This window comes from Abrus precatorius, unplaced genomic scaffold (genome assembly GCF_003935025.1).
Source record: "Abrus precatorius isolate BTA unplaced genomic scaffold, Abrus_2018 Scaffold9, whole genome shotgun sequence".
In the NCBI taxonomy this organism is placed as follows: Eukaryota; Viridiplantae; Streptophyta; class Magnoliopsida; order Fabales; family Fabaceae; genus Abrus; species Abrus precatorius.
The window spans coordinates 19,211,127-19,227,549 of record NW_020874439.1 but is presented as its reverse complement, the minus strand read 5'-3'; the positions used below and the strand labels follow the sequence as shown (position 1 = coordinate 19,227,549).

The following is a 16,423-nucleotide window of genomic DNA, read 5'->3' as shown; positions in this document are numbered from 1 at the left end:
GGTGGGAACCATAAACTTGACTAGCAACACTTCTAGTTAATGGAAATCCATATATTCTATTGCCTTTGAAGCAACTAGCATCAAATGATTGAAGTTGACTTTCTCAAAAATCGAAATGTTTAAATATTTAGTTGAAAAGAATAGGAAATTTGAATTTTTATATTTATAGAAATAATAATGTGAATATTATATTTTGATCATTTTCATCTATTACTTAATTTTAATTTTATCATTTTTATTTCATCTCTATTTATTGCTATATTTTATTTTATGCTATATTTAACGGCTCTCGTTTGGCCAATAGAGGTTTATAGAAATATTTTAATTCTCGTACGAATATTTTCCCGTTATTGAGTTATTTGTTTTAAAATTATGAAGAAATTGTAGAAAAGATGAAAAATATTTTATTCTATGTTTTGAGAAAAAGAATTAATATTTTCAGCTGGTATATATTTAGGGCAAACAAAATTTAACTGAGGTTCAAAGTGTGTATACAATGTAATAAGAACAAATGCCCTTTCCGAATAAGGGTGAGCACCTACAGAAATAAAATTAAAATTAACTTCTTATCTATTTTTTTTTCGTTCCATTCACAAAACATATAATGTTAATTATTTGCAAACAAATTAAAATAGATCTAATACCACTTAATAACAAACAACAAATATACATCAAAGAAATTAAAAAAATAATAAATTTCAAATATTAACTTTAGACTCAAAAATTACTCAATCATTCGGCTACAAGATTTTTTATTATTTTATTATTTATTTTATATTTGAATTAATATTATTAATTATATTCAAAATAAAAGAAAAGATTTTAAAAGATAATAATTAGAAAATTAATTAGTTATTTTTTCTCTTCCTTCCTCGCTATGTGATAATTGAGCCCAATGCTTGCGACTTTATCGAAATGTGTTTTTATAGTATTGTAAGTTTGTAAACGTGTATAGCAATGTATCTTAATTTCGTGGTTTATTTATAATACTGAAAGTAACAGAAAGTGGATTAAGGAAATTGACTTGGCTTTGTTTTGTGGTTTGTCTTGAAGTGTATTGCATCTTCTTTCAATATCGAGAACTCGAGGCTGTTATGCTTTCTTTATCTCTCAAATTCCCATTTCGTGGTTGTGTGCGTAGTGATTTGTTCTTATGAGCTGTGCATATAAACAGTGATGATCAATTTAATGGGTACAGATATCTTACGAAAAGTATCTTGAATGTGTGTCAACAGTGTGTGTGACTTGTGCGTTTGAGCTCATGGGATCATCTTTGGCTTCCTTCCTAACGTTTTATCCAAGAAAATTTTGCATACACACAACTTTCTGCTATTAACTTTCTTGTGTCTAAGGCTATGTTTGAGAGTTAGGTTTAGGAGGAGAAGGAAAAAGAGAAAAGAGATTAGAAGAAAAGAGGGGTTTAACTTCTTTCTGTCTTCCTTTTCTGTCTTCCTTCTCTTTCTCTCCTTTTTCCTTTAAACTCTTCTCTTTTCTTTTTCTTTAAACTCCCAAACAAAGCCTAAAACTTCTAACTTAAAACTAGGGAAACTGTGAAACTCGAATAAAAGTTTTTCAAAACTGCTTATTTATGCTCAAACAGATAAATAGGCACAGGCCTTATTTTGACACTGCTCAAAATCCAATAAAGATTAAGAAATACAAAACCAAAATATTAGAAGAGTGTGCATTGTACTATCTCAGAAACTAAAACAACGTTAAAGCTTTTCTCACCTTAGATTTCAGTAGCTCCAACTTAGAGTTCTATATCTCTTCCCTTCCCGGTGTTTGTAAACAAAATCAAGTTGGGGGATGATGTTGTAAAGCATCTCATCTACATGTTTGGAATACCACAACCTCCATCTTCTCCAGAAAATAAGGGGGAGGATGAAAATTCCTAAGCCAAAGATAAATCCTAACTCTGCACTTAAGAAATTCCAATCAATTGAACTCTCAACATGGGAATGAGATGTTTTATAAGCTGCTGGTGGCAATCCATTGCTACAATCATGGTTCAGTGGGGGTCCACATAACTTCTCATTTCCTTCAAAAGAATCTGCACCAAATGATTGAATTTGAGTACCCTCTGGAATTTTCCCCACTAGGTGATTGAAAGAGAGATTTAGATATTCAAGGAAAGATAGACTAGCAAGTCCCATTGGAATTTCTCCAATGAAAGAATTGTTTGACAAGTCTAAAGATTCAAGATTCTTCAAATTTCCTATAGATAGTGGGATATGCCCCAAGAATGCATTATTTGACAAGTTTAAAGCATTCAGTGCCTTGAACTGTATTAGCTCATTTGGTATTGGACCCTCAAAATAGTTGCTTGACATATCCACATAAGTGAAGGCCCTTTGAATTTTGACCAGTTGCATTTGTAGACCTTTATTTATGATGGTAATTGAATTTTGATACCGAGAAATATCCACCGCATAAGCATCAGAGGATCCCTGGTCAAGGATAGAGCGAGAGACATTTGTAACAAGTTTTGCTAATATTGCCACAATAACTTTGTCCAAAGTTGCCAATAATTCCTGAAAATTCCTTGGATCGTAGTGATCATAGAGATCAAGGAATAAGTGGCCAAATTCTGGCCCAACTTCATCTTTGTCACCAATCATTGCTTTCCAACTATTTAACAGTGCACCTGGTATTTTACCACTGAAATTATTGAAGGCTAGATCGACAATATGAAGCATTTCGGAATCACCAATGCTTCTTGGACATTCAATGGGACCATGGAGCTTATTTGACCTTAGATCCATGATTCGTAAGGTGGAAATATTACTTAAGAAACATGGAAATCTGTCAGATAACATATTTGTTCTAAGGTTTAGGACTTGTAGTTTCTGACAATTGACCAAAGATTTTGGGATGGTACCCTCCAAGAGATTGTCACTTAGATCCAATAACTTTAGAGTACATGAAGTTGGCATGGGATCAGGAATATAACCCTGGAGTTTGTTCCCACCAATATTGAGCACCCTAAGAGTGCTACTCAATGTTGCAAAGCACTTGGGAATCATCCCAGCAAAGGTATTGTTAGAAACATCTAGCAGGCGAAGCCTTGAGACATTGCAAATAGATTCAGGAATCTCTCCTTGAAAATTGTTTTTTGATAAAGACAAAATAATTGTGTATGGGAGGTTGTTTCCAATGTCTGATGGAATGGTAGAGTTGAATCTATTACTAGAGAGGTCTAAATAATTTGCATACCTGGGAAATGGAATGAAAGCACCTTGCAGTTGGTTGGAACTAAGATCAAGAACCAAAATGTTTGAACTAACGTTCCAAAAATTTCCTTCCAAACTTGTCAGATTATTGTTGGAAAGATTCAATTGAACAAGAAATTGAAGTTGCCAAATCCAATTTGGTATTGTCCCTTGAATCTCGTTGTTAGCTAGGTTAAGATGTAGTAATGTGGATTGATTTCTCAAGAAACTAGGGATTCCTCCCAACTTGCAAGATCCCAACATTAGATTTCTTATATCAGGATAAGGTGAGAGGTCAAGATCATCCTTATAGTTTATATCAATCGTCAAATTGTTATGTGAGAGGCAAAGTGTAGTTAAATTACCTAGCTTGCGAATCTTGTCCAACTGTATCGTGCCATTAAACTTGTTCAAATTAAGTTGAATGACCCGAAGTGTTCTATGGCTGAAGATAGACATTGGAATAGGCCCTTGAAAATTATTTCTGCCTAAATCAAGCATCTCTAATGGAGAGGAGGGAATTAAAAAGTCATCCAAAACACCACTGAGTTGATTATAGGGAAGTTTAAGTTCTCTCAAGTATGGAAGTTTAAGGAGAGATGAGGGGAGACTTCCACTGAAAAGGTTAAACCCTAAATCAATGCTGACAAGATTTTTAAGGCCCTCAAAATGATTGGGCGGTAACACTCCACTTAAATTATTATGAAAGAGAGACAAATATGTGAGTTTCTTGGACATATTAAAAGAAGGAAGTGGACCCACAAAGTTATTGGAAGACAAGTCCAGATGAACAAGTTGGCTGAGTTCTGACAATGAACTAGGAAGTGTTCCATTAAATTGGCAGTAAGATATATCAATCATAGACAATTGCTTCAAATTGGAAATTGATTCTGGAAGCTTTCCTGAGAAATTTGTATGGCTAAGATCCAAGCTTTGAATAGAACTATGCAGTGGGAAGTTTGGCAAAGAACCCCCAAGATCTTCATTATCTGAGATGTCAAGGACCTTTAATGTTGGTATTTGGAAGATGCCCTTTGGAAAAGAACCACTCAAACCACAACTGCTGAGTTGTAATGTGGCTAAATTAGAGAAATTTAAAAAGGATTCTGGCAATACGCTTGACATACTGTTGTTGCTCAATTTTAAAATAGAGAGTGAACGAAGTTCAGCTAGTGTAGAATCAATAGGTCCAGAGAGATTGCATGATGACATGCTCAAGACCCGAAGCTTATGCAACGAAGATAAAGCATGGCACCACTCTTGTCCCTTGGCAGATATTGCTACACCATCTAGGTATAGTTCTTCAATATTTGCAAGGTTTTGTACAAGCTTTGCTATATTTGGCTGCTCGAGTTTTAGCTTATGGGGTGAGGTAACTGAAGAAGACAAATCAAGAGTAACTAACCTTTCAAGATGAGAAATCTCATGTGGAATCTGCCCCTCAAAGCCAGCCATAGATAGGTTTAGATACCTCAAATTCTTTAACTTGTGCAACTCTGGAGGAATGACAGATTGAAAATTATTGAAAGCCAAATTCAAGTTTTGAAGATATTGCAAGCTAAAAAGGGTGCTTGAATTAACAAACCCTCCTGAAATGGACTCCTCACTAAGGTCAAGGACCACAACACGTCCCTTGTTGCATGTTATCCCATGCCACTCACAACAATCTCTACTTTGATTCCAACGAACAAGCTTTTCAGATTTTACAGGATTGAATATCAGACTATTTTTCAAATGAATCAACATGAAATGCTCATGGCCAAGACAATAGCCATTTGCTGCAAGGATATCGGTACTAAAATTTGTCAAGCAGAAAGGTATCAAGAAAAGCCAAAACGATACTGGTCCTCTCATAATGGATTATGAGAAGTGTGTGAAGAGATATTTTGCCATTTAACAATTCTTTTTCCTCCTTTTATAGACTACAAAAGTACTATTGATCATATCAGTCAACTGAATGTCGCATGCTATTAAGGACTTATTTGTTTTCTAGTTAAAATATTAATTCTCATTTTTTTTCAATATAAAACGTATATTTTAATAAATATATACATAATTTATGATAATTTATATACATATTTTAATTATATCTGACCGTTTAAAAGAAAATAAGAAAGAAATAGATGTGTTGGGAAAGAAAATAGGTAGAAAGGAAAATGGTTCGGAAGGAATTGACAAGAATGAGATAAAAAAGATGTGTTGTTTAAATGAATAAAAATAAAAAAAATAGTGAAAAAATTTATTTACTTATTTATATGAATAATAAAGAGAGTAAAAATAGTTTATATATAAGAAATTATAATAGAAACCATAATAACTAAAATTAAAATATCACATTAATTTTTAGAAATGAAAAATTTTAACGAAAATTTATTTAAATAGAAGATAGTAGTCACATTAACTAATATTTTAATTGACTATCTTATAAAGAGAGTAGTCAAATATGTTTCTCATATACGTATTTGGCTTTTATAATAGTGTTAATAGTTTAATTAAGTGTTGCTTTGAGAGAAAAAGAATAATTTTAAAGAAAATAGAATATATATATATATATATATATATATATATATTATAAAATTTATTCACATAGGAGAGGCGTGTCTTTTACTTCCGCAAATGTATTTTTAACTCAAAATTTAGAAAAATATGCACAAATTTTTATTTTATTTTCTTTTATTTTGAAATTTAAGTTACCATCTAGTCATCTTTTAAAAAAATAACATGTAAATAACTAATAATTTTTTTGGTGTATTACTCGGATATTATTAAATTAAAATAATTTTATATAACAAATTTAAAATATACTTATAATTATTAATAGTAAATATTTTACTAGATGAAATTATAAAATAAAAAATTATAAAACATTTAAAATTTAAATAATAAATAAAATATAAATGTATATGCAAAAATTTACTTGAAATGATGAGAAAATAATTATTAACCTATAAAAGTGCCGTAATTTAAAAAAAAAATTCTAAAAATATTTTCGGTAATCATAAATTATTTATATAAATTAATTGAAACTAGTAAATTTTTTGAATTCTTCAAAAAGAAAAGAACGAGTAGAATTACAAAGGATTGGAAGTGGTCAATTTATAAATTATTTTCAAGCATAAAGACTTTGACGACGTCGCAGATATAAAGACCTGACAAACGCGAATCTAGAGAGTGAATTTTGGGCAGAATCGTTGGAGGAAAATTCTGTCGTACCAATTGGTGCAGTATATACCATTACAACAAATTTACAATGCATATACAATTTTGTTAGGCACTATTTTTTCACCAAATATTCTTGCAATATTGTCTTGAACTCCTCCTTGTACTCCTTCAACAAATTGTTTATATAAATTTATATAACTGGAATTATTTAATTTTCATTTTCTCCAGTCTATTAAATAATGGTGAAGGAAAATAATTGTGAAACAAAGAAAAAAAATAAAATAATAATAATAATTGGAAGATAAATTCGGGTCTTTCTCGCAAAATTAGGTTAGTTTCCATTAGAAGCCAGTTCAACCTTGTGGAACACTAATAATCGGAAAACAAGAGATGAGGAAGGTCACGTCATTTGGACATGACGGAATGCATACCCTAGCTGACGGAGTGACGACGGGAGAGAGACGCAGAGTAACGTTGTATTTGGATCGGAAATAAACTAAAAAGAAATGAAAGTTATAAATATAAATATAAATATAAATATAAAAAATGTATGCGAATTGAAAAAAATTAAACTAAAATTAAAATATTTAATTTTTTTTTACATTATTGATTATTTTTATATAAATTTTTTTTCAAACATTAGATAAATGCTCGTGAATAAGGACGAAGAAAATAAACCTAATAAGAATACTTCGTTGAAATTCAGTTGCATTTCCTTGTAATTTGTAAATTAAGATTTACCTGCTACCTCTTTGTTTGGATCAATGGAAAAACCAAGAAAAATAAAATGGATATAAAATAATATGTCATAATTAAATATAAATAAAAAATCTTAAAATCAACGTCTCTTTAATTGGTTTCCGAGGGAGTAAACCTTGGGAAAACGAAAATAAGAGAGAGAAAGTCGTTTGAATAGTCTTGACTAAAGAAGAAAATGTGTTAGCAATTTTGGGTCATATATATATATATATATATATATATATATTACATAATTAAATGTGTTATGGTTATTATTTTATTAGCTAAAATATTAAAGTGGTCTAATTAATATAAGTTTATAGCTAATGACATATATGTCATGAAAGGTTAATTGTATAGATACCATTAGTGATATTATAATTTGATGAAGAGCCAGATTATAATTATCAATTTTGGAATAACTGATCTTTCTCTCTTTATCCCATCAAAAGAGAAACTTAAAAGAAAACCTAAAGTGTTCTACATTTGGAAAATCAAATACTCGCTGTCAATATCATAACCTTCATTATTTCCAATGGCGAATTCATGTACGTTTCCACATTCTATTTTTATCATGAATTGGGATATGGGTTAATAAGAAAAACTATGATTGTGCTATAATTTTCATTCTATATGGATAATAACATGTAGTTAGACACATTTTGTTGTACCATCATTTAGACAAAATTTGGTTTTAGTTTCTTATTTGGATAAATTAGGTTATTTCTGTTCATTTGGAAACCATATGGTTAGGTTGTTTTTTAATTCAGATATTGTTGGAACTGGTTTACTTTTGGCTTATGATAATCTATATTTACTTAATACTGTAGCTTCCTATGATGAATCCTCTAATGCGGAATTACGTAGTACTAAGCGTAAAATTGACAATATTAACTCAGGAGCATTATGGCACAGGTGCCTAGGTCACATCTCTAAAAATAGAGTTGAATGACTTGTGTCAAATGGGATCTTGGATTCCATTAACTTCATAGACTTTGATGTTTGTGTTGAATGCGTTAAAGGTAAATAGACCAAAACAAAGAAATTAGGTGCGTATAGAGCTACAGACGTCTTAGAGTTGATACATACAAACATTTGTGAGTCATTTCCTACACTTTCTTGGAATGGTCAACAATATTTTATATCATTCATAGACGATTACTCTAGATATGCATACCTATTTTTTATACATGAAAAGTCACAATCTCTGGATGTGTTCAAAACATTTAAAGTTGAAGTTGAGAATTAACTCAACAAAAGAATAAAGAGTGTCAGATCTGATCGTGGTGGTGAATACTATGACAGATATAACGGTTCAAGTGAACAATGTCCAGGGCCTTTTGCCAAGTACCTAGAGGAATGTGGAATCATCCCACAGTATACCATGCCGGGGTCACCTAGCATGAATGGTGTGGCTGAAAGACGAAATAAGACGTTTAAGGATATGGTAAGGAGCATTTCACGGTGGGATTTTTTTTTCTATTTTCTTTGCATTCTATTTCGATAAACGGTAGAGTCACTCTAGGGAGAAGCACTAAAGATTGCAATTTACATTCTAAATAAAGTGCCACAAAGGCAACTGCCAAAACGCCTTATGAGCTTTGGACTGGGTGAAAGCCTAGTTTGAAACATTTTCATGTGTGGGGATGTCCAGTTGAGGCAAGGTCTTGTAAGCCGAATAAAAAGAAATTAGACTCCTGAATAGTGAGCAACTACTTTATTGGTTATTCTGAAAAATCCAAGAGCTATAAATTTTATGATCCCACACTAAAGACAATTTTTGAGATGAGAACTGCCACGTTCTTTGAGGATATTGAGTTTAGGGGGAAGAATAAGGTTAGGAACTTTGTCTTAGAGGAATAATCGGTAACAATTCCAAAACCGATTCAAACAATTGCTTTTGATAAAGGAAGTTCGAAACCTCTACAAGATGTTGAGAAAAGAGAAGTGCTATTTCGGATGATTACATAGTATTTCTTTAGGAACATGAGGAAAATAATGGTATAATGGAAGATGACCCAGTCAACTTTCGTCAAGCAGTGTAGGATTCCAATTCAGAAAAGTGGATTGAAGCAATGAATGAAGAGTATAAGTCCATGCAAGATAATAAAGTTTGGGAATTTGTCCCATTACGAGAAGATGTGAAACTTATTTGTTGCAAATGGATATTTAAGACCAAACGAGATTCCAAAGGTAATGTGGAGAGGTATAAGGCTCGTCTTGTGGCGAAGGGCTATTCCCAAAAGGAAGGGATTAACTTTAAAGAGACTTTCTCTCCAATTTTATTGAAAGACTCTTTTAGGACAATCATGGCTCTTGTCGCACATTATGATTTGGAGTCATGGATGTCAAGACGACATTTTTCAATAGCAACATTGACGAGACAATCTATATGATGCAACTAGAAAACTTTGTGTCAGGAGACCCAAAGAATATAGTTTGCAAACTGACAAAATCCATTTACGGACTAAAACAGGCATCTCGTCAATGGTACCACAAATTTCATCAAGTTATTCTCTTATTTGGTTTCAAGATGAACCTTGTTGATGATTGTGTGTATCGAAAGTTCAGTGGGAGCAAGTATATTTTCTTGGTCTTATATGTTGATGACATACTGCTTGCCACTAATGATATAGGCATGTTGCACGAAACCAAGAGATTTCTGTCCAGAAACTTTGAAATGAGAGATCTTGGTAACGCCTCATTTGTATTAGGAATTCAAATACACCAAGATCAATCTCGGGGTACTCTTGGGTTATCACAAAGGAAATATATCAAAAAAGTACTTCAAAGATTTGACATGCAGGAATGTAAAGCAGGGGATACCCCTGTTGTTAAAGGAGACAAGTTTAGTCTCAAATAGTTCCCAAAAGGAAATTTAGAAATTCAGGAAATGCAGAAGATTCCCTATGCATCAACTGTAGGGAGTTTGATGTATGCCCAAGTACGTACGTGTCCAGATATAGCATACATAGTTGGAGTATTAGGCAGATATTTAAGCAATATAGGAATGGATCATTAGAAAGCAGCCAAAAGGGTTACGAGGTATTTGAAGAGAACAAAGGATTATATGCTCACATACAAGAGGTCAGACCAGTTGGAGATCACTGGGTATTCTGACTCAGATTTTGCAGGATGCCAAGATAGTTTGAGATCCACTTCAGGTTACATTTTCATGTTAGCTGGTGGTGCGGTTTCTTGGCACGGTGCCAAGCAAACCCTTATTACTCATCCACTATGGCAGCAAAATTTGTAGCATGCTATGAGGCATTAAATCATGGAATATAGCTGAGAAATTTTGTCACAGGGCTACAAATTGTAGAAGGAATTGAAAGACCACTTAAGTTATATTGTGACAACAAATCAACTGTATTGTATTCTAACAACAATAGGCACTTGACCAAGTCAAAGCACATTGCATCAAGTTCCTAGTTATTAAGGAAAGGGTACATAGTGGACAGATTTCCATAGAACACTTAGGGACAAACTTCATGATAGTAGATCCTCTTACTAAAGGACTTCTACCCAAGGTCTTTCATGAGCATGTTGCTCACATGGGTGTTTTACAGTTTGAGAAATCTTTGATTTAGTGAGAGTTAGTCACTTTTATGTATTTTATGTTCTATGTTTGATTTTATGTATGTATACATTGACTTTTGGATACTTGGTTATATATATATGGTTTGTTATTCAGTTATTACACTTTGTAGATTAAGGTTATTAAATGATCTCATTGAGGTAAAGTAGGACCAGTTGAAAATAGACGTGTACATGCCACTTTCACATTATTTTTATGCTACACATTTCATGATGAGTCTATGTCATTTGATTCTGTCAGCATTAGTAATCATTGATGAGTTTAGTTGTGATTGATACAATGAAAATTGTTTTGGTTCTATGTGTTGATGTAATCAATGGACGAGATTTTTGGAATATGCTCAAGGCATGCAATGGCAATTTTTGAGCTCATAAAGTCTAACACATTTATAAGGATTGTAAGGATGTATATATATATATATATGACCAGTGGGAGATTGTTAGCAATTTTGGGTCATACATCTATATATTACATAATTAAATGTGTTAGGGCCATTATTTTATTAGCTGAAATATTAAAGTGTTCTAATTAATATAAGTTTATGGCTAAGGGCATATATGTCATGAAAGGTTAATTGTCTAGATACTATTAGTGATATTATAATTTGATGAAGGGCTAAATTATAATTATTAATTTTGGGGTAACTGATGGCAGTTACCAATACAAGCGTTATGGTCCCCATTTGTAGAGCAAGTTACAACACGTAAAATTTCAGTTCTTTCTCTCTTTATCCCCATCAGAAAAGAAACTCAAAAGGAAACTTAAGGTGCTTTACATTTAGAAGATCAAATACCCATTGTCAATCTCATAATCTTCATCATTCCCAATGGCGAATTCAAGTACGCTTCCGCATTCTATTTTCATCATTAATTGGGATATAGGTTAACAAAAAAATCTATGATTGTGCTGTAATTTTCATTATATATGGATAATAACATGTGGTTATGAACAATTATTGATTGATGAAAAACTCCAACAAAATGAAGTGGGAGCGTAGACAACAAGAGAGTACAAATGAATGAGACGGACAAAACGAAACCCTTATTCAGAGAAAAAAAAAGTGATTTTACAGACGCATAAAATGAGCACTTAACGATATCTCTCAATTTAAGAAGATATATTTTGAGATGTACATATATAAAAATAAATAAAAAGTTAAGATATAATTATATGTAAAAATTGTAGAATTATATATGATATTAATTTTTGATATTTAGATAGTAAGATTCGAGGACAAAATTACAAAAGATTAAGGTTTGCTTTCAAACTCATGTATTTTTTTTTAAAAATTGACCAGTTTCAATCCGTTTGTAATTTTATGCTTTATTACGAACACAATTTAGATATATAATTAAAATTTTAAATAAATAATTTTGTTATAATTTAATGCTTAATTACATTTTATTTTACTTTGATCGAATGATTTATAAATTCATACGTATTTGATGTATTTTTAAGGATTGTTATTTGTTTTAAATAATCACTAGTGCAAAAACAAAATTTTATAATGACTTTTTAATTGATTCATAACAACCAATTTAATAAAAGAGTAATGATATTTTTTAAAAAATAATATAAATTGTTTAAGATAAGTCCTGTGAATATCTAATTTTTGTCTTGGTATTTAAATTTTTTTTTATAAAAAAAATTCTAAATTTAATTTTATTAAAGAAAGAATTGATTTTTTTTTTTAAAAATAAAGTTGATCTTAGCAAAAGGGGAAAACAAATTTGACTTTAGAAATTAAGAAATAAACATGAGCGAGACAATGTAATCAAAGCAATAAGAATAAACTTTTAACATAAAAAAGGAATTAGATAAAAAATTTGACTTTTTTTTTGTCCTAAAACTCTTATTTAATGTTTCATTTATCATTTTAGTGATTATATATTAAAACTAAACATGTTAATTTTTGAAAAGTAAAAGTATCAATAATCTTGATGGATTTTAAAAGGCAGGGTAAGTTTAGTGAATTTTTTGATAAATTCAGTATAATAAAAGTTTATTAATATTTGGACTTAATGACTAAATAAAACTCAAATGAAGGAATTGATCAAGACACAAAATATTACTCATGAATGAACCTTAAGATACTTGTACTTATAAGGATTGAGAACTTTAAACCCTCCAAAAGAATCAAAAGTAAGAAAATAATTTATTTTAATAAATAGTATTTGATACCATTAATGTCATCTCATACATTGATTTCTTCCCAACGGTTAACATTCATTTAACTTTTACAATCACATAATATCATTAACATACATTTATCATTGGTTTTTATTTTGAATCCATACCAATTCAACATTATTATTGTTATTGTTGAACCCTATTTTTAAAGGCCAATATCTACTTTACAACCTCTAATTTTGTCAAAATCTAGAACTTGACTAATCCAGTTACATTTTTATTCAAGTTCAAAACTTAACTGATATCTTTACATTTCTATCAAGGACATGAGCTTGACTAGCTCTTTTATATTTCTATCAAAATCCAAAACTTGACTGACTCTTTTACTTTCTTTATTTAAGTTTAGAACTTGACTAATTTTCTTTACTTTTTTTGTCAAACTTTAAAAGTTGACAGAATCCTTTACATTTATATCAAAATCTAGAACTTGATTGGCTCTTTTACATTTTTATCAAAGTCCAAAACTTGACTAGTTTACTTTACATTTCTTGTTAAAGTGTAAAAGCTGACTAACCCTTTTATATTCATGTGAAAATCCAAAACTTTACTGACTCATTTAAGCTCAAAAATTGATTGGTCCTTTACTTTTTTTTGTCAAAGTTTAGAATCTAACAATTCTTACCAGAGTCTAAAAACTTACTGACTCATTTATATTTCTGTCAAAGATCAAAACTTGTTTGACCTCTTTATTTTTTTTTGCCAAAGTTTAAAACTTGACTGATTTTTTTTTTCCGTCAAAGTCTAGAATTTTACTAAACCAATTTACTTTCATTATTAAACATTTTAGTATCTCCTTAGTAAGTTTTATTTTCAATTTAAATCCAATATCTACTTGACAATCTTTAATTTTAATCGAATTTCAGTGTTGCCTTACAAATTTTGTTATTATTTGTCTAACACAAGTCACTGTGTAGTTTCAATGTTCATTTCAGATTGTTTTTTAAATTTCTTGTTAAAAATAATTATTTCTCTCATGTTGTCTTTCTTAAAACTGAGTGCTCACCATACTTTTTTGTGTTTTTATGCACATGTCATTTTCAATAAAAAAAATTGATTCACATTATCACTCAATTCTAGTCACTCTAATATGAGAATCTATTCATACATATTATTTCAGAGGAATTGAGTAAAGTGAGACAATTATGAATACTTAAAAATTTTGGTATTTACAATTTTATTTTGTTAAAAAAAATCTAAATTTAATTTTACAAAAGAAAGAATTAACATTGTTTCTTGAAAAATAGAGTTGGTTTTAGCAAAAGGGACAAAACAAATTTGACTTTAGAAATTTAATTATTAACATTGATGAGATATTGTAACTGGAGCTACATGAACCACTTTTTAACATGAAAAAATAATCAGATAAAAAATTTGGCCTTTTCTAGTCTTAAAGAGCACAAAAAATATAGAAGCAAATTTGCATAGGTAAGGGGAGCATTAGATAGAAATTAAGAGAAAGAACATATGGCAATGAGTGAAAATTAGAGAACAATAGATATATCATTGAGAAAAGATGAAGAGAGAGAGAGAGAGAGCATTGAGATCAGGATTAGGAGTAAAAAAGAGATTGAAAAAATAAAGAGCATAAGAATCATTGAAAGAAAATTGAGATTCAAAGAAAAAAGATCGAAAGAGATTTAAAAAAATAGCAAGAGAGGAAGAAATAAGAAAATGCATAAGGAACAAAGTGGAGCTTTTTCTTTTCACTTTTGACCAAAAATCATTTCGACCAAGCACATGGCTTAAAATATTTAAGGTCCCTTAATTATTTGGTTTAAAATCAATAAACATTTTATGTTTTTGGACAATGGATGTCCATGAAGCGCCATGATATATATATACATAGATATATCTTCGAATTGTTATGCCTTGTCTAATTTAAACTTAAAGGTTTATGTTTCTTAAAAAATAAAAAAACAATCTTGAAAGAATATAACTTCATTTAAATCTATGTGTTGTCTTTATTGCATGATTATTATTTTTTTCAAATTCATATTACGATAATAAATAAAATAAAATATTTTTATCAATTTATTACTTTAACATATATTTTTTCTATCGTCATATATTATAAATTGATAAGATCTATGCCTTAAGTTTCGTCCAATATAGATTCATCATATGTTAGGAAATTAGAGTAAAATACACTCCAAGTGCATGAACAACTTTATGAATGTGAGTAGAATCATGTACAAAATAATTATAAAAAAAAGATAAATGATTATGTCTACCAAATAATAATTAATGCAAGATATTCTAGTAAGATTTTCTCCTACTGCAATTATAATATTATAAAGCACTAAAGAGTATGCCTAAAATCCCCATTGTCCTAACCCAAAATTACATTCATAGAAATTTCTCTCAACTCTCTATTTTTCTCTTGCTATAAAGCACTTAGAGAAAACATTTTTTTCATTTCTTTCTTACACTTTTTTATATTGATGTTTCTATAAGGAAGTGAGGCAAATATTTATAGCAACACAAGAATTCATTTTTACCATACATGCAATTGAAGAAACTCATAAAAATAGGCTCCATGAATTCCTCCCGTAATTTTCTTTCATTTGACCAAATATAAGCTAATTTTGACAATTCTTCACCTTAGCTTGTATTTAGTTCTTTGGCACAAGTCTCCAACTTCTGCAAATATTGACTAAGTCCAAACAATATTTGAACTTATCAACCAACAATGATTTTGTTATCATGTTTGTTGGATTTTCAGCTGTAGCTATCTTTTCAATCATAACCATGTTATTACCCACACTTTCTCTAATAAAGTGAAGTCTGATATCAATATACTTCTTCTTTCATGATACATTAGATTTCTAGCCAGGTAAATAGTGCTTTGACTATTACAATGTATGATAGGCACTTGTTGACTTGACCAAAAAATATCCAAAAGACCATGCACCCATATGTTCTCCTTAACAGCTTTAGCCAATAGCATACTCAGCTTTAATAATTGGCAATGTCACCGTATGTTATAATGTCACCTTCCAGCTAATAGTACATACAAATATTGTAAAGATATAACTTGTCAATGACCTTTTTTTTTATCTAGATCATTAGCATAGTTATAATTGACATAGCTTATAACTCGTTTGGTGTATTGACCATTAAACATCAAACAAACATCAGTAGCACCTCTCAAGTACCGCGTGATCCATTCATAGATTCCCAGTGTAGCCTTCCTAGTTGACTCATAAACCTACTTACTACACTTACAACATGTGAAAGATCTTGTCTATTACACACTATGGCATACATGAGACTACCAACTGCACTAGAATATGGTATATGATACATATGTTCCACCCCCTCCTCAATTCTCAGACACTTGGTTGATGATAACTTGCAGTGTGCAGCTAAAGGAGTGTCAATTGGCTTAGACTGATTCATATTGAAACTTTGTAACACTTTCATTGTAGAATTGTGTTGAGACAACCATAACATGCCACGATGCCTCTCTCTGTGATTCTTTACGCTAAGAATCTTCTTTGCCATTCCTAAGTCTTTCATCTCG

General features: G+C 30.5%; 1 protein-coding gene across 1 annotated transcript; it reads right to left on the bottom strand.

Moving 5' to 3' along the window:
* Positions 1-1,739: 1,739 nt before the first annotated feature.
* Positions 1,740-5,066, bottom strand: LOC113851571 (receptor-like protein 7). The gene has a single exon (XM_027482089.1). The coding sequence runs from the start codon at positions 5,064-5,066 to the stop codon at positions 1,740-1,742; it is 3,327 nt and encodes a 1,108-aa protein (XP_027337890.1).
* Positions 5,067-16,423: the final 11,357 nt, after the last annotated feature.